The sequence below is a fragment of the Pinus tabuliformis genome, chromosome X (genome assembly GCF_031772625.1).
Source record: "Pinus tabuliformis cultivar Carrire ecotype Pingquan chromosome X, CPIR1, whole genome shotgun sequence".
NCBI classification, from domain to species: domain Eukaryota; kingdom Viridiplantae; phylum Streptophyta; class Pinopsida; order Pinales; family Pinaceae; genus Pinus; species Pinus tabuliformis.
The window spans coordinates 982,094,126-982,113,340 of record NC_142308.1 but is presented as its reverse complement, the minus strand read 5'-3'; the positions used below and the strand labels follow the sequence as shown (position 1 = coordinate 982,113,340).

At 38.3% G+C, this 19,215-nt stretch overlaps 1 protein-coding gene across 1 annotated transcript in view; it reads left to right on the top strand.

Annotated features, from left to right (window-relative positions):
* LOC149143008 (AMP deaminase-like) overlaps positions 1–19,215 on the top strand; it is a 134,565-nt gene that overhangs the window by 36,222 nt on the left and 79,128 nt on the right. Inside the window, exons 4-9 of the mRNA XM_089451990.1 lie at positions 13,462–13,640; positions 13,874–13,925; positions 14,124–14,251; positions 14,392–14,571; positions 14,760–14,827; positions 14,941–15,083. Of these exons, the coding sequence (XP_089308116.1) occupies positions 13,462–13,640; positions 13,874–13,925; positions 14,124–14,251; positions 14,392–14,571; positions 14,760–14,827; positions 14,941–15,083 (750 nt within the window). The remainder of the gene's footprint in view (positions 1–13,461; positions 13,641–13,873; positions 13,926–14,123; positions 14,252–14,391; positions 14,572–14,759; positions 14,828–14,940; positions 15,084–19,215) is intronic.

Sequence of the window (19,215 nt, the reverse complement as noted above, 5' to 3'; positions counted from 1 at the left end):
CACCTCCACACATGTCTTTTAGGCCGACATGATCCCTAGAGGTTAGGCCGACTTCTTCTAGCATGTTCTTCCATCGTTGTAGGCCGACTTGAAGAGGATAAGTGACAAGGTCTTGGAGGATACTTTACATAGACAAATTTGACCTTTTACAAAGTGTAACATGACTTCATTACATGACAATGACTCTAACATTTTATGGCTAGATGACAAATAAATCCTAAAGACGCTCAATGGGAGTCTTGACTAAAAAATAAAATCTCTTGCTCATGAAACCCATGAAGCAAGTCAATACAACAATTTTATTTTTCTTCTTTACATCATTACATAAAATCACAATTACATGTCATTATGAAGACCGAACCTAGTTACACTTTTCAACATGTCTCCTGAGTCACTGACTACTACTGGCTTGATTTCTTTCAGCTAAACGTTTCCCTTTGCAAAATTGATCTGCTAAGGAAACTCACTCTTCCTTTGTGTTCTTCTCCAACCCCATCGACCTCCTCCTATAATCTCTAGTTGGATCACCAACAACCACGATTAAATCCTTATTGATGGCTGAGATCATTTCTGAGTTGATCCATGTGTGTTTCTAGAGAATTCTCACATTTCTCAATTAATTCCCATTAATTAATCTATTTTCCTAATTTAGACTAAGGCATTTTTAATTATCGATCAATAAATTTAATTGAGCTGTCTCTAGGTGGAATTTCCAGAAACTATTTCTGGGTTCTAGAGATCTCTTGTGTTTTAGCGTCTCCACAATGTTTGAGACTAAAACACCATCCGATGCTACAAAAACTAACACTCCCTCTTCGAGAGGAAGGTGTTCTCTCCCACAACGTCCTCCATACATGCTGCTGATGTCTGACATCTATGACAACCTGCCATTGCCCACCAACTACTGCGCAACTCTGATTCATCTACTACTCTGAGATGAATCATCCTGCATCTGCACTGTTGTTGACACTGCACTGTACTACTGCCAACTCTGCCATTGCGTTGCAACTGATCTCATGATGCTGTTGCTGCTACAAATGCTACAACTGAAATCCAAAAACTGAATCAACTGTATCTATGGATTGTGACTGTTTCCTGAGTAACTGACTACTACTGGTCTCTACATTGTCCACTGAGTCTGTCTGCACTGCAACTACTCTATGCTCCTCAGCATCTGACTACAACTAGTACTACAACTGTCTCTCAAGATTTGACTGTGCCATCTGACACTGATCCATCTGCTGCTGAATACTGTGGGCCCCCCATAGCAAAGGTATTGATCCATGAGGAAACACTTGTTCAATGGACCTTGCTCAACTCTACGCAACTCTAGAGTCTAAAGCTCAATGTCTCCCCACCTCTCTCCTAGAGGTATAATTGCATACAAAGCGAAGTATTCCTCCAACCTGGAGGACCACTGATCTATCTCTGTCGAAGCTGCTGCCTGCTCCTGTTTCTCCTTCTTGTCCTTCCTTTGAGGACACTGTGTACTGTAGTGACCGAACTCACCATGCCTGAAGCACTTGACCTTCGACAAGTCCTTCTTCTTCTTCTCACCTCCCTATGAGCCTTGTCCCTGACTGGAATCTTTCTTTGCCTTTCCCTTTGATGCAAGGACTACTTTCTCCTCCTCCTTCACAGTCTTTGATCCTCTGCTGATGTCATTGAGACTACTCTTGACTAGAGCAAGTCGTATCTCCTCCTGCGTGAAATGTGACTACAAACGATCCCATCCAGGTAGCATATCTCGTCCAGTGATGCCTTGGACGAAAGTAGTCCACTCCTTGGAGAAACCGTTGATGGCTACATGCACCAGTTCAACTTCTTGTGGCGTCTCACCTACGACGGACAACTCAATCTGGATATCCTAAATCTTGTTAATGTATGGAGTAACTCCTCCCTTATGCATCTTGGTGTTTCTCAGCTTCTCCTTTAGAAACAACTTCCGATTCTCGCAGGATTCTGATATAGTGTTGCGAGTCCATACCACATTTCTTTGGCTGCTAAATGTGAGACTATATGATCCCGAACTCCATCAAGGATCAACCGCTTTGCCTTGGCCATTTCCTTTTTGTAATTCTCTAGTTGCTGTGGGTCTGTAGGTACAACTATAGCTCTCTTTGCATAATCCTTCAGACCATGCTCATTTAACAGAAAGGACATTCTGGCCTTCCAAATAACATAGTTGGATGCACCATCCAATCTATCCTGATCATGAAGTCTTGTTGAGGCCATCTCTGCAAACTCACAACTGGGTTATAAACAAGAATCTCCTTCTCTCCTGCTTGGCTGCTAGCACTGCTACTTGCACTCCCCTCTCAAATGTGCAGATCTGCCTGTTGTTTCTGCTACCGACAACTAGAAAATTTGGATTTCCTCCCAATGACTTAGATTTGGAAACCCTTTGAGAAAATCCTTTTTTGTGTGCAATTTCTCTTCCACCTGACACTAATCTGCTACTGCAAATTATTTGTGCCCAGATCAAGAATTTGCTCTATGAAAATATTGATTTGCTCACCTCTACCTGCTTGAATCATTTCCTGGACAAATCGATCCTTCCTGCACTTTGTAACTGGAAATTCGACCCTTGTCCAACAATTCACATTGTCTGACTAGGCTCTGCACATACCTCGAAATCGAGCTTCCAGACTCCCTTTGAGTCTGAACGATTTTCTCCTTCGGCCTCTGAGCAAATGTTTGATCAAACTCACTTTGATACCATGTGAAAATTTGCTTGAAATGAAACAACTAGAATTAATTCTTCTCACTGAGTGAATTATGCAGTTTATTTTGTTACGACAAAATATCGAATTAATCACATTGCAATTTCTTCACAAATAAAACGCTGAGGAAAATAAACTGGAAACTGAGAAAATGCTAGCACACACAATAAAAATCACACAGTTATTTTTGGACAATTGTCCTCAGAAACATAAAAACCCAATTTGGGAAAATCGGTGCAGCAGATGAGGGTTTTATTATTATGCAGCAACAAATGTTCTGAGTACAATTTGGATGCTTAATCTAGCAATCTAGTCTGGGAGAAACATGACAAAATATCTGTGAGGCTAATACCTTAGCACCACAACTGATTCTACTCTAAAATCTAGCCAAACTGGGCCAAACGAAATGCCCATGTGTCAGCCTTTGCGCAGGCTAATTCGCACTGCCTTTGAAACACACTGAATCCTATAGCTCTGCCTATCTCTGTCTCGAGAAGTGACTCGCTTGGTCTCCTGGAATTTATCCTGGCCCTCAGCAACTGAATCAACTCCTTTGGTTGAATCGAACTCTCCTTTGAAGCCCTCCTGTGTAGTCCTTGCGCAACTTCCTAAGGAAAACTCGTCCTCCTCTCAACTGACTCTTCCTGTTCTGGAATCCTCCTTCGGAAATCTGCTACTGGTCCCCCTCTAGATCCTGCTTCCTTATAGCTCGATTTCTTCCGGCTGAATGCTATTCTCTGGAAAATCGATCTGCCAAGGAAACTTGCTCTTCCTGTGTGTTCTTCTCCATCCCCATCGACCTCCTCTTATAATCTCTAGTTGGATCACCAATGGCCACGATTAAGTCCTTATCGATGGCTGAGATCATTTCTGAGTTAACCCATGTGAGTTTCTAGAGAATTCTCACCTTTCTATATTAATTCCCATTAATTAATCGATTTGCCTAAGTTACACTTAGGCATTTTTAATTATCGATCAATTAATTTAATTGAGCTGTCTCTATGTGGAATTTCCAGAAACGGTTTCTGGGTTTTAGAGGTCTCATGTGTTTTAGCCTCTTCACAAAGTTTGGGACTAGAACACCATTCGATGCTATAAAAACTAACAGCTGGGTCATGTTGATTTGACTAGGGGAGATGGATACACTCACTTGAGAAGCCATAAGTACATGGCTGGATCATACGGATTTGAGTAGGGGTGAATGGCAGAGGGAAATTGCAGATTGGACAGATCTTCCCTTGAAAAGCCATAAGGACTTGGATGGGTCATGTTGATTTGACCAGAGGAGATAGATGAAATTCACCTGAGAAGCCATAAAGGATCTTGGCTGGGCCATTTGGCCAGGGGCAAATCCTCTCCTGAGAAGCCATAAAGGACTTTGGTTGGGTCATGCTGATTCGACTAGAGGAGATTGATACATTTAAATAATGAGTCATAAAGGACTTTGGTTGGGCCATGTTGATTTGGCCAGGGGTAAATGTCCAAGGATAGTCACATTGCCTACTCCAAGATGGAGTGATTTATAGACATGCATCAACATGGCAAATTTATGAACTTTTCTTATGAGGGAGAAATTTTAGCTAAGGGGAAATCTGTTGCAGCCAAGGAGAATACCTCCCTTGCTAAGAGAGAGTGTTGATTTTTGTGTAGCATCGGGAGGTATTCCCGCATGCCAAGAGGTCACCTAAGTCGGCCTAGAAGAATTGTGAAAATTAAAATAATATTTTTTTTTGGCATCATGTAGGTTAAAAAAGGACAAGTCAACCCCACCATGAAAAGGTGTGCCCCTTGGTCAAAATTCAACCCATTCGACTTGTATTTATACATGATGTGACACATCACTTTGGATCATTCATCATCACATCCTCTCTCTTTTAGAGTAGTTGCATGTGTGAATAGGAAGAGGCCAACTTGATTGAAGTTTGACCAAGTGTGAGTTTCACTGTTGACTGAAGTTGACCGTAGTACGGATTTGATCACAGGTTGCGTTGAATGCAAGTTGAAATTTTGACTATTGACTAGCGTTGACTTTTGTATTTTTGGCTGGTTTGACCAACATTGACTTGCTGGAAATTGACCACTAGTATTTGGACTTGGATATTATCACAAATTTCTAGATAATTTGGATTTGTAAAACTTGCTGAAGAATAATTTGTCCTAGAAGAAAAGTTGATGGGTTTTCTCCCAAGTTTGGGTTTCCCAGGGAAAAATTGTTGTCTCTATTGTGCATGGCTGTCTCCTTATGATCTTACTATTTTCACTGCATTTGTTGTTGATATTTTCCGTGTATAATTGCTCAATGATATCAGTGGCATGAGATAAATTGTTAAAGATAAGTAGGTAGTAATTATCAGATCATAAAATTGGTTTCTACTGTACATCTTGTAGAATATTCAACAAGAGAAAGGGAAGGTAGTGTATGCAGTGCAAACCAATTGAGTTAAATAACTATCAAGTGTGCAAGTGATCAAGGATCAAAGCCACTCAGTAAAACAATAAGCATATCTGACAAATACAATTAGACACCATAGTCACAAGACTCTTATGGGTAGACTTGCAAGTTGTTGAGTCTACCCGACTTTTCTGTTAGAAAATGTAACTAGGCTCGATCTTCATAATTGCTATTGTGCTTATATTATTGTATATTTCATGTAAAGATCAAAAGGAAAAAAAAAGAAATATTATTTTATAAGCATGGGTTTCATGCTCAAACTAGTTGGTCATCTAGGTCAAGAATGTTCTTCATGCTTCTAAGATTTATTGAGTCAAAAGAATATTTGTCACAAGTCAAAATATTGTATTGAAGTCAAGTCCCATTTGGACTTTGAAAAGAAAGTGGAAAAATAAATTTATTTGAGTCAAAAATTTCATTTTTGTACCAACAAGACCAAGTCGGCATTGGAAGGGGTAATTCAACCTCTTGGATGTGTATAAATAGAGAGAGATCGACCTCATTTGAAGAACCACCAAGCAAGTTCAATCACCAAGACAAGAAGAGCGAAATTCAAGAGAAGAAGAAGCTGAGAAACAAGAAAGAGAAAGAAGGAAGAAAATCAAAGTTTTTGCCTTGGAATCTGCCCTAAATCTCTTATACGTGTGAAATTTTGAAGTTGTTGCAGGGACCGAAGTTGCAGGTTCGAAGTTCTATTGCTAGGGGCCAGAATTCTGTGGCTGGGGGCCAAATTTTTGTTGCTGGCGCTGATTTGAAAGGCTTTGGCTTGGTTTGACTTTGACTTGTTGGAAGAGCTTGGAAGGAGGGCTGACTTTTGTCTTGTTGGGGGTCTTGGTCTTGTTTTTTGGGTCTTCAATTCCTCATTTGATTTGATTCTATAAGAAAAGAAGAATTTTGTGGGTTTTCCCCTTGGAGGGGTTTTGCCCTGGCTTGGAGCCTACATCTTGTGTCCATTGTGTGTTTGTAATCTTCATGGTTTATGGTTTTGGTGATTGTTTGATGAACATAACATAATAAAAGTAATAAGAAGCCAACATAAATTCACACATTTATGAAGTAAAGAGAAATCACCCTAACCACTGCCCCTGTCGATTTCTCAACATGGTTTTAGAACAAGGTGAAGAAGGCAACTTGAAGATCACTCTTGTTGGCACAAGGAGAAGACATTCATCAAAGATACCTTGAAGGACATCATTTGTAGGAAGGACACAAGGGAAGACACAAGGAAGGATATAAGAAAGGACATAAAGGAGGACATAAGGAAGGATACAAGGAAGAAGACTCAAAAGGTTCATCTTGAAGGAAGGTTACTACTCCTCTTTTGAAGGCTTTTGTTTACACATCATCATCTTGAAGAAGAACATTGATATCTCTCTCTTGGAAGCTTCTTTGGAAGACATCTTTATAGAAGGCATCATACAAGGAAGTATCAAGAATCCTGGGAACATCATCTATACTCTTTGAAGCAGCTTGAAGTCACCATTGTTGGAGGCATCCTAGAAGTCATCATTCTAGGGCATCTTTGAAGTCTCTTGGAAGTCTTGGCAACATCAAGGTATTTGAAGATTTCTTCATCAAGCTAGACACTCTTTATCAAGTAAGTACTACATTATTCTCTATGGCTCAATCTTCAAATCAAATGACTTCATTTTATAAGGAAGGCAATAAGCTTGATGGGTCTACAAACTTTCAAGCATGGAAGAAAAGATAATATTTGATACTTGTAGAAAATGAAGTCATGGACTATGTTCAAGGCAAAGTTGCAGAACCAAAGAAGGATAAGACTCAAGAATTGGCAAAGTACATGAAAGGAGAAGTGAGGGCTCAAAGGATTCTCATTGAATCCATTAAGGATCATCTTATTCCTTTTGTGGCAGATTTGGGCACATCTAAAGCAATATATGACAAGTTGGTGAAATTATATTCATTGGTGGAATAAGCTATACAAGACAAGGTTGTCAAAGGATGAAGACTTGACCTCATATCTCTTGAAGGTTTCACAATTAAGGGATCAATTACAAGGACTTGGAGAAGTTGTTATTGATTCTGAACTAATAACTTGTATACTCAATGCATTACCTCTCAAATGGAGCAGTTTTGTGACAAGCATTTATTCAAGAAAGGACACTTCGAACTTTGATGAGATATGGTCTTTGTGTATGATAGAAGAGACAAGATTGAAGGCAAAGGATGACACCAAACCAAATGAAAAGTCTCAAGATTTTGTTGCCAAAGTAAAGAAGAAGAAAGGGAAGTTTGGAAAGTTTGAACCCCGTCAAAGGAATAACTATCAACCACAAAGAAATCTAGATATGTCCAAGGTGCAATGCTTTGGATGCAATGAATATGGACATTTTAAAAGATATTGTCCCAAAGACCCGCAAAACAAGAAGAACAACAAGAGGAAGGAAAGAAGTGGAGCACATACAACTAAAGAAAATGAAGAACCTGAAAAGAAACCGAAGAATGAAGACACTAAGGATCTATATTATTGAAAAACTCTCCTAGTAGGACTGTTTACAGTATGTTTCGTTTTTCATTAGAAGATGGTAGTTGTAGTAGCATGTGCAATTGCATTCGTAGAAGAAGTTTGGAAGCATGGCATCATGGAAAGAAACACGAAGCATTGAAAGGATTAGAATCTACACCGTCAGTTGCATCTCATTGGTAGCGGTCATCACGCAAAGATATAAGACTTTGGGCCATCTAGCACTCCACCATTTATGCAATTACTTTTTGGCATCCACATCCTTGATAGTGATTATGAAGGTTCCTCACTATGTGAAAGAATCATTATAACATGATAAAAAGGTATATCTCTACAAAAATTATGAAATCTAGCATCGAAGAAACTTTCATAAATGAAGATAATTGAGTTGCAGCATGAAGATATGATTGAGCACTCATCGTACTTTAATATGTGGATGGACTTGAGCTTGTTTCTTAAGATCATCTTCTTGTTTATGTTGTCACTCTGGAACAAATCCATGAGAGCTTTAAACATCTCCTGGCTAACTTCTTTTCTGCCAAGTGTAGGATCAAATGATCCTTTATGACATCCATGATAATCCTTTGGGCTCTGATGTCCTTCTTCAGATGAGATGCCTTCTCTGATAGATTTGTCGGCTCAGGAACAACTTTTTCTGCAAACTCCCAAAGGTAATGTTCCTTCAACAACAAGGTGACCCTTGCCTTCTAGGATCACCTTGCTCCCTAGATGCTCCAACCAGTCGGTCTTCAAAACTCAAGTTGGTTATTTCCATTTCTAGATTTGATAATAATGCCTTGAGCTAAGTCCTAGCACCCACAAGAACACTGGTTTATAGATTTGCTAAGATTTAAGTCCTTCAAAACACCCACAAAATCATTTTTTTGCCGAATTCTTGATTGCCACAGTCTCCCCCTCTCCCTCTGAAGAGTGAGCTCTACCAATCTCGCTAGATGCAAGATGGAGTTGCCCTTCGTATCATGCTACTACAACTTATACACTTGTGCTTTGCCATACTTTGTGTCCTTGTACAACCCTCATATAGTCGTTGGCTACTCATATAGTTGGTGGTAGTCGTGGCTATCTTTCTTTGGCATGGTAGCTCGACCCCTGGCCAATTTCTATACAACGAATATCTTCTTCTATGTGAGCAAGTGTTATGATGGCTCGATCTTTGGCCACTTTTCCTCGGTCGTGCAACTGACTATACTGTGGTCTGTGACAACTTTGTTCCCTACAATTGTCGGCTTTTGCCAACCTATCCTGTGACTATCAACTCCTTTTCACAACTTATGTAGCCAATCCTATGGCGGTTGTGCCCTAGTACTTTTGGCTGGCATCTGACAAATTGGTTGGATTGCTGCCCCCCCTTTTTTACTTCGTATTTTCTAATTTTGAAATCTTTTCTACCACCTCGCGGATCTCGGTAGTCGGGTTTTTTTGTTTTGTTCTTTTTTGACTCAGTGATTCTTTGTCATCACAATTCGACAGTATGATTGCATACGAGCTAAAGATTTCTTGCTCCTTGCACATATGGCTGTGGTTCAATACATGGTCCTCATGCACTATACAATCACGTACAAATTTGTCACTTGCTAAACCCTTTTTCTCTATTCTCACTGCATATGGCTATCCTCGTGTGACTTTGTAGTCTTAACCACCTGTGTGTAACTCTTTAAAGATTTGGTCGCTCAAAGACTTGGCTCTGATGCCTTGTTAATTTTCTAATCCCAACAACTCGATTGATTACTTCTTAGTAGACTATTATAAATTTACTGAATAAAAAGCACAACTGAGATTTTAACACAAAATAGAGATAATAGCGGAAGCAAAATGATCACACAAATCTCATACACATGCACACAAGATTTCTACCCTTCAAAATCTATTGTTTCATTGACAATAGTCTATAGCATACAGGGGCTTCCTTCCTAGGATAATGGCCCTCCGAGGAAAAAGCACAAATACAACAATAAACCTGGAAATTATCCAACTGATCAAACCCTTGACCTGTGCTTCGATTTGTTGATTGATCTGGATCCTTTCCTTGTTGTCTCTTGCACTCTTCTTGGAACCTTGCACACTTGGATGGAAGTCCTTCATCTAATAATTCAGATCACACTTTCTCACTGTGCCTTGTGCTCAAGATGTGTGTTCTCCCCTAGCGTAGCCTTCATTTTATAAGTTTGAGTTATTGACTAAATCCAAAGTGATTGGCAGTTAAGATTAGATCTCAACATCATTTGAGATCAACGTCTGAGATTCATTTAATTCATTAATGCAAATAACCTTTGCATTTCATTAGATTAACTCACTTTATCTTATAAAATTCAATTACTTAACTATTAAAGTAATTGCTAAGGTTAAACATCAATTAGGCAACTTCCACATGCCTAGACCCTCAGGCTTGTGCGGAAGTACATGCTCGAGCTATTAATGTCAACACAAAGAAGATCATCATGCAACAAGATATTTGACATACATGCTTAGAGAGACCAATCTAAAATGGTCACAATGAAGTGTGGACTAGAACAACATGCCACTAGGAGAGTGGTGCTCACATCGAAATCTCCGGCATGTGAAGAGAATCACATTGTCACCTCTCATACAATATGATGAGGGGTAACAAAGCCTAATACGAGAAATTTGTATTTGGAAGGTTCAAATACTTGACTTTTTGGAAACAAAGGCCTTGAATGGCAAACAATTGTTTTTGTCGTGGGAGTTTTTTGTTAAGTTCACTTCCACAAAAAGCTCTAGGATTTGCTCAGAATGAACTGCGCCTAGCATTTGGTATTAAGATGTTACCAAATGTTTGAACAAATAGTCCAAAAGGGTGCATGCCCACAATGAGCACTGGGAATTCTATCCACAAAGGGTCTCTAGCTTGGTTACATCTTTTGGATTAAAATAATCTCTCCAAGATTATATATCCACCAGATTTTTGAAGGCGAGGATCTGGATACGGTGGGGAAACACCACGCACAAACAATTTAATAATACTTTTTTTAAAAATTTTAAAAAATATTTTCAAAGCTATAAATCAAAAACATTAATGCATCACAACATTAGAGCTGAAATCATTAGAATGAACTGCGCCTAGCATTTGCTATTAAGATGTTACCAAATGTTTGAACAAATAGTCCAAAAAGGGTGCATGCCCACAACGATCACTGGGAATTCTATCCACAAAGGGTCTCTAGCTTGGTTACATCTTTTGGATTAAAATAATCTCTCCAAGATTATATATCCACCAGATTTTTGAAGGTGAGGATCTGGATACGGTGGGGAAACACCACACACAAACAATTTAATAATACTTTTTTTTTTTAAATTTAAAAAAATATTTTCAAAGTTATAAATCAAAAACATTAATGCATCACAACATTAGAGCTGAAATCATTAGATAATTTATATCTAAGACTGAAATCATGATGCATCATGCTTTATATAAAAAGGATAATTGTAAATACAAAATTGAGTGTCTTATCAATGATCACTTTATTGATATAATGATATAGAGTAGGTCTAACTACATGTCCAAAAAAGAGTTTACATGCCCCTCATTTGGATTTTTCAACTCAAAATCATGTTCAACCTGTCATCATCCTTGAAATTTGCTTTAAAATATAAAACTTCCTATCTAGTTACAATGGTAACTAAATATTGTACAGTGTTTGAGGGCATGCTATACTCTATGTATTATACTGTTCTAGGAGGGCTTTTCACCTGGAGGTGGATGGGACTGATCTAATTAAACTATTGATGACACAGCCATTCTTTGTACACTATATATTATTTCCATGTATTGTCTCAAAGCTTCTCTGTTAGCATTATCAAAAATTGAAGTTAGAATTTTGATGTGTCAAACTTTTCCTGCTAGCATTATCATGTGCTATACAGTTTACAGATAATAAAGAACTTACTTATACAACTATAAAGCCTACAGATTACTAATAAGTAATCTAATTAAAAATCTAAATAGAAAATTTACTTAAGTTTTAGGGCTTAAATAGGTGGCAAAACTTCTTTAAAAAAAAACCAAAAACTCTAATGTTATTTGATTGGGGTTCAGCATGTGAGGGCTAGCTGACACAAGATCTGTTTCAGTAGCATGGGATCCATTTCTGTGTTTGAAGGATCTGTTTGCATGGCGGATCCTACATGGATCCATATCTGTATCAATGCAGATTCACACATACAACATCAAGGCCCTCTTGGTCTGATAACACAGCTATATATAGGTGAGGGCACTACCATTATTCCAGGCGCCATAATGAATGAAAATCTGGCAGTATTTTCATAGTATTATTGAAGAAAAAGAGGGTGCTGGGCCTAAAAATAATGAGGCTGGGCCTAAAAATAACAATAAGGCCCTAACTCAATGTCTGCGTAAAAACATTAGCAACATTCGTACCAAAATGTTCTTGGGAACTTGTAATATTGTCTTGTGCATGACCGTATAGAGTCCCATTATCATACATTAAAGGTTTAAATGGATTTGCCATACCTAAATTATGAAGCATCAACCTATTGAAGGAGATCATATTAGAAATTCTTGATTATCTTGGGAGAGGATGTCATGTTTTATTTGCAGTAGATATTCTTGTCCTCATGTTCTGTGCTGACTTTTCTTGCAATGCCAAGAACCAAAGGATCTTTACATGGCATTCCGTCATTTGCTTTTAAATTATAAATTCAAAACCTGCAAGCATAGCTTGAGTGCCAATGTGAAGATGTACCACCTGCCTTTGGAAGTTCCCATGTCTTGGAGTTCCACCATTTCTTAGTAATAACAGTTTGGTTTTACTTTTTCTATCTCTTTCATTTACTTTCTGCTCTTTGCCTGCCATACTGCAATAAGCACCTTTGAGAATTCGAAATTCTTCTTGACATCCTTCTCTAAGCATTCCTCTATCCTATTTATGCTTCTTCTCTGGTGCTGTCTTGCCCATACAATCTTGTTGCTGCTATCCCTTTTTGCTCCATGTTGATTAGGCTTTAGCCCACTGTAAGGAGGAAGAAAAACTAAAGACATGATATGCCTAATACAGAGAAAAATTTCTATGTAATGGTTCCACTTTATGATCTGATAATGTGACAGGGTTCACTGCCTTATATCATTAATGCACTACACCACCAATTCCATTCAAATCCATCTTTATCAGTGCCAGTATGCTCAGCCAGTCTTCAAGGCTAAACCTCCAAATATTTATGTTTGACTACCCACCTTTTCAGCCTGTCCATAATTGGCCAACCTGTTCGAAGTTCTATTTGCTTTTTTTTGACATCATTAAATGGCAGGAAATGGAAGAGAGTATCAACTAATTAGCTTTTTCAATGTTCAATTGAAGAAACTAGTGAACTCTGGTCCCGTTGTCTTATTTGATGGTTCATTGATCACTGATTAAGAGTCTGTCTCTACCACGCATCTAAATGACCATTTCATTACAATCATAGACCTATGTAAATGCCCTCATTTTGGCCATGCTAGTTCTTATCCCCAAGTTTTCTGCAGAGGGAAGCTAACAAGCTCCCAGCATAGGGTTCAAATGTAGCCCTGTAGCCTGCTTCCTGAGGGTTGTGTTTGGAGGCGTTATCACAATTGAATTTCATATAGAGCTCCTGAGTGGGTCCTATGCTCCTGGGTGTTCCTGACCCTTCCCGTCAATTAGTGGAAACATATCAAAGAACTGTTGGTGTGGTTGTTATTTTGTTCTTTTCTAGTTTTGAACTACACAATTTAGTTTGTACAAGCTTTCTAACCTTTATTCTGTAATTTCAAATTCTGTGTGCAGATGCGCCAACAAGTGAGGAGGAGGAGGTATGTCGGATGATGCAAGAGTGCCTTGCCCTGCGAGATAAGTATGTTTTCAGGGAAAAAGTTGTTCCATGGGAGAGAGAAATTACAACAGATCCTAGCACACCAAAACGAAACCCTAAACCATTTTGTTTTGAGGATGAGCCAGCAAGTGAAGTAATTTTCTTTTTTTATTTTTTATTTTTGAAACGATTACAATTTGAAACTCATGTTGCAACTTGTTCTCTACTATTTACACTGTTATTATCATTATGATTGTCATACTCTTTCATGTGGATACTCAAAAAGAGTGTTTGAACATATAATCAATCATTTGTGTTTAGAGTCATATAGTTTATGTTGTGTGCCACAAGTTGTGGGTTTCTTAACAAGTTTGATGGGTTTTGCAGCATAATTTTCAAATGGAGGATGGTGTGGTACATGTTTATCCAAATAAAGAATGTAAGAAAATTCACATTGGCTTCTCTACTTGTTGCATATAGGCTTTGTGAACTTCATTATTTAACTTTTATTACAGAAAGCATTAAGCATGCATGGATTTGCCTTTTCAGTAGGAGATAATTCAGAATTCTCTGAAGGAGTATCACTGTTATAATTTTCCTGACAAATTTTGTTGAACCTCTTTGAACTACCTGTCAGCAAGGGAAGAACTTTTTCCTGTTGCTGATGCAACAACATTCTTCACTGATGTACATCGGATGCTTAGAATCATTTCATTGGGAAATGTTCGTACTTTGTGCCATCATCGACTGCGCCTTTTAGAACAGGTAACTTAGTCCCTGAACTGTTGTTGAAGGCATGATCTCTCAACAGAATAATCTGGCTGGAGTATCATTTGGGGCAAATGAGCAATTTCTGCATTTTATCCTGTGCATCTGAGAGCTGATTTCAATCTGTGTATGTGCAGAAGTTTAGCCTTCATTTAATGCTAAATGCAGACAGAGAATTCATGGCTCAGAAGAGTGCACCCCATCGCGATTTTTACAATGTTAGAAAAGTTGATACCCATGTACATCACACGGCATGCATGAACCAGAAACATCTGCTGCGTTTTATCAAATCTAAGCTGAAGAAAGAACCGGATGAGGTATTTGCTTAATTCAGCTTTTCTAATATTATGTTTTTCATAAAATGCAACATGTATTTTGAAAGAATTCTAAGAAATGTACTAAAGGAAGTCTACATATATTTCTTGTGATTTTCAATATAAAGTAGCACAATCTCCTAGTTAGTGTACCTAGTTCCTGGTTTCCATGTATCTTCTACTTGATGCAGGTGGTTATATTCCGGGATGGCAAATATCTCACCTTAAAGGAAGTTTTTGAGAGTTTGGACTTGACAGGGTGAGTTTTTAGCTATGTCATATTGAAAATTGATTTGCAGCTGCCATGCATCTTCCAAAAATTAATATTTCTATTTTAGATAGTTGATGCTATACTGTTCTTATATGGAACAGGTACGACCTCAATGTTGATCTCCTGGATGTACATGCAGACAAGAATACGTTTCACCGATTTGATAAGTTTAATCTGAAGTATAACCCCTGTGGACAAAGTAGACTCAGAGAAATTTTCTTAAAGCAAGACAATCTCATTCAAGGTATTTGCTCATGATATTGTCATGCAGGTAATTGATGTAAAGTGATGTTCTGTAGTCTTTACGGTATGATTGGTGGCTAAACAGAAAATATTGCTTCCTGCAGGATATAACATGTGATTGGGTGTTTGTTGAATTACATTGTGTTTTTTTTCCATTGTGGTACACTTTTGATTGTGCTGTATTGCACAGGAAGATATCTAGGGTCACACAATACCATTGTTTCTAAGAATTTGTGTAACATTGTCCATTCTAGAAACTTGTATCAATGGCAATCTCAGTTATGCACTTATCTAAGCTTTTTAACGAAGCTGGCCCTCTATCATGGTTTTGCAGTAATTGGCAGAGTACATGAGTAGGCTTGAAATGCTCTATTGTTAGGTATTGGATAACTCTGTAGGGCTTACTTGCAGTCTTTTAGTACAAGCACCTAGCTCATATGACACAGGTGAATTTAATAGTAAATACCATTGTTGAAATAATCGGCATTGGGAAAAAAATCAGTTAGTCTCTGGAATACAACTTCTCGGCAACATTGATGAAAAAATCAGCAAACCACTGCAAGCATTAAAAAATACAAAACAAATTCATTTTTTTGCAATTTTTTATACATATAAACAAACACTAATATCAATTAAACACACTGGCACATAGCTGTCCAATCAAGGATGCAAAAGTGGACAGCCAATACAAAATAACATCAAATATAAATGTATATCATGATCATGAGTCAAAAACATGGTGTACCACTTGGGATTTGTATAGAATGGTTGTGAGGAGAGAAGTCCAGGTAGGCGTAGTTGATAGTCCATTAATTGGAAATGTTTGTCCTCTTAACTATGTTCATAAGCCCTTTCTGGTTCTCAAGAATTATATTGCAAGTATCTGAGCAATCCCATGACTGCAAACACAAATCAGTTGCAATCTAAACTCCAGATTGTTGATTGGAGTAGAGAAGAAGGGTTCTGCTTGCCTAGGTGCTAAGGCTAGCATAGGAACCCACAAGGAAGCCACTTAGCAGATGATTAATTTAATTAATTTTTTCCTAAAGTTGAACTTAGGGAAAATTAAAATTTCCCAAGTTAACTTATGATTTAATCTTGACCTTTGATCACGATTTAATATCTTTCGTTGAGAGGGAGATTAGGGTTGAGAACAAAATTATAAGAGGAAATAGAGCGAGTTAGTGTCAAGTCAGTTGAGCACAAGTAGGTGCATAGATCAGCGAAGGAATAGCCGAGGGTTTCAACAGATCACAGGACTTAGCATCTGAGAAGAAGAAATTGAATGAGGGCCGAGCTCTTACAGCCCAACGGAGTATTCCATTCGCATGTGCACACACGAGAGGAGAAGTGCATTCACATGTGTGGGCCAAATTGCTGATCCACGCAGGAGTTTCGTAGATCCAGTGCATAGGAAGGGGAATTGATTTAGTTGGTGGGTGATTGAGTATTTTATTATAATAAAAGGGAAGTTTCTCCCTTATTGTAATTCTGAAAAGAAAATTCTTTGCTGAAGAGAATAATAAAACACACAGTGTTGCAGGTTTTCCCCGGAGTTGGGGTTTCCTGGATATATCTTATCATAACTTCTATGGTTAATGTGTTTGTTTTCTGATTTATTTTCCGCTGTGCATGAGAAGTTAGAAAACTCAGTGTATTTGCAATTTAAGTTTTCAGTGCAACAATTGTTTGTATTTCTGGTTTTTACACGTAGAAAATTGTAAATCAGTTACTGGGTTTTAAGGAAATCTAACATGGTATCAGAGCTCAGTTTTTGATTGAATACCAAGCACAATTTTTATCTTCAAGAGTAGATTCTGTGATTTAGAGGGAGTAGGATTATCAGATCAATTTGTTTGTTAGGGTTTCTGGCTAAGTTACCAGGATTCGGATACGGATACGGATACGGATACGGATCCGGATCCGGATCCGCTAGTTTTTTGAAAATCTAAGATCCGGATACGGCAAGGATACGTCACGTACAATATATATATATATATATATATTTATATTTAAACTTTTAAAAAACACCTTAAAGCTAAAAAATCAAATACTCCATGAAACCATCAAACATTTTTAGAACATTGAATGATAAAATCATAAATATGAAGATTAAAACATTGAAATGGTGCATCGTCCCTCATACAAAGACTAAAGTAACAAAAAGGTCCAAGGATCATGATTCATAATATCATGAATGATAATAGTAAATACATTTACATATCCTCAAATGGATCTATATCTTCTGCATATTGCAACTCTACATCATGAATAGATGATGGGGGTCCTGGAATGTAGGAAGTTGCATCAGGAGGCTGGACTGGTGGTGGAACAATATCCTCAAGTAGGTTGAGGTGAGTCATGGCATTCAGTGTCAGGTTCAAGTCAGAGATCTCAGGCTCCACATCCCACATCCTGCTCGGACCTTTTTTATACTCTGGTTCAACATGTGATAGAAGACGAAGGTTGGAATGAACATAAACAAGGTCCTCATCCTTTGCCGCTCCCAACCTGTTTCGCTTCACTGAATGGATGAAGCCATATGTACACCAATTCCTCTCAGCTGATGAGGAACTAGCAACCTGTGATAACAACCTAGTGGCTAGAGTAGACAGATGAATGCTATCCCCACCATGGAAGCCCCACCAAGTAATAGGATCAAGATGTCCTCGATCATCCATAGCTACTGGATCTGAAAAGCTACCAGTAGACTGTACAAACCCTCCAAATTCTTGGCGGACTTCCATTGCAACTCCCATATCTCTATAAATTTTCTTCAAGGCTGTCTTGTATCCTTGTACCACTTCAGAATCTTTGTTTGGTGCTGCTCTACCAGGTAAAGACAAAATTTTAGAATGATAGTATTTAGGGTGCAATGCATATGCCAGAAGGTGTAATGGCGTGGTCATTTTGTTCCACCTTTCTGTAACTATGTCCTTCACTAAATAATAGAATGTTTCATGAGGGTCATTTTCACTTGCCCTGATAATTTCCCTTATCCTCTCCAACATACTATCAATGTTTTCATAAACTTCCCCCAAGCAAGGTGTATCCGTATCAAATGCCCTGATCAAGGTCAAGATTGGTTCAGTGAACTGTAGAAGATATTGAACCTTGTCCCACCATGCATCATCAAGAATGATGGACTTGATTTTTTGCCCTCTATCAGAAGTGGAAGTCCTCCATGATTCCCAAAGAGGGTCAATGACCATTGCTTGTAGTGCTTGTCTCACCTCCACAAGTCTCTTTATGACAAGAGTGTGGGAGGCAAAACGAGTTTCAGCAACCTATAAGTTTCAAAAGGCCAAATCTCAAATGATAAACCATATATAAATTTGTAATTAAAAATAAGAATTTCATTATTTCTAATACAAATAGTAATGATCAAAAAAATTACCTTCAGTAGCTCCAACTTTGCAAAACCCCGATAAATGGCTTGGGACATTGAATGATTTGTTATGAACATTTGGATTTCTTTTGATGCTACATATATTTCATTAATCCATTCAATCTCACCAATCTTGGCAAGCATAAGGTTCAATGAATGGACTGCACATGGAGTCCAAAAGATGTGATCATATCGACCCTCCACAATTAAACCTGCAGCTTTACAAACCTGTGCGTTGTCCGTAATGACTTGGACAACATTATGTGGCCCCACACTTTCTATTGCATCAATAAGAATTGTGGATATGAAAGATGCATCTTTCTCTATTCCACTGCAATCAACAGCCTTCAAAAACATTGCCCCTTGGGGGCATACTGCAACAACATTAATTAATGGGCGGTTTCTTTGGTCTCTCCATCCATCAGAAATGATGGACACCCCTGTTTCTGCCCATGTATCCCGGATTGCCTGTAGCTGTCTATCCACGGATTGCCTTTCTGATGCCAACAAGGTAGTGCGGACCTTTTCATATCCAGGGCTTTTGTACCCTTTCGGCGCTTCATTAACTGCCTTAATCATTTGTTGCCAGTAAGGGGAACGCACCAAATTGAATGCTAGCCCATTTGCATAGATGCAACGAGCTACGTGTTCATCAGCGATGTCTCTACCTTGATTATTGAAACATGCTTCAAGAGGGCCTAGAGTGGCCCTTTTATTAGATGTAGCAGCAGGCCTAGATGGCAAT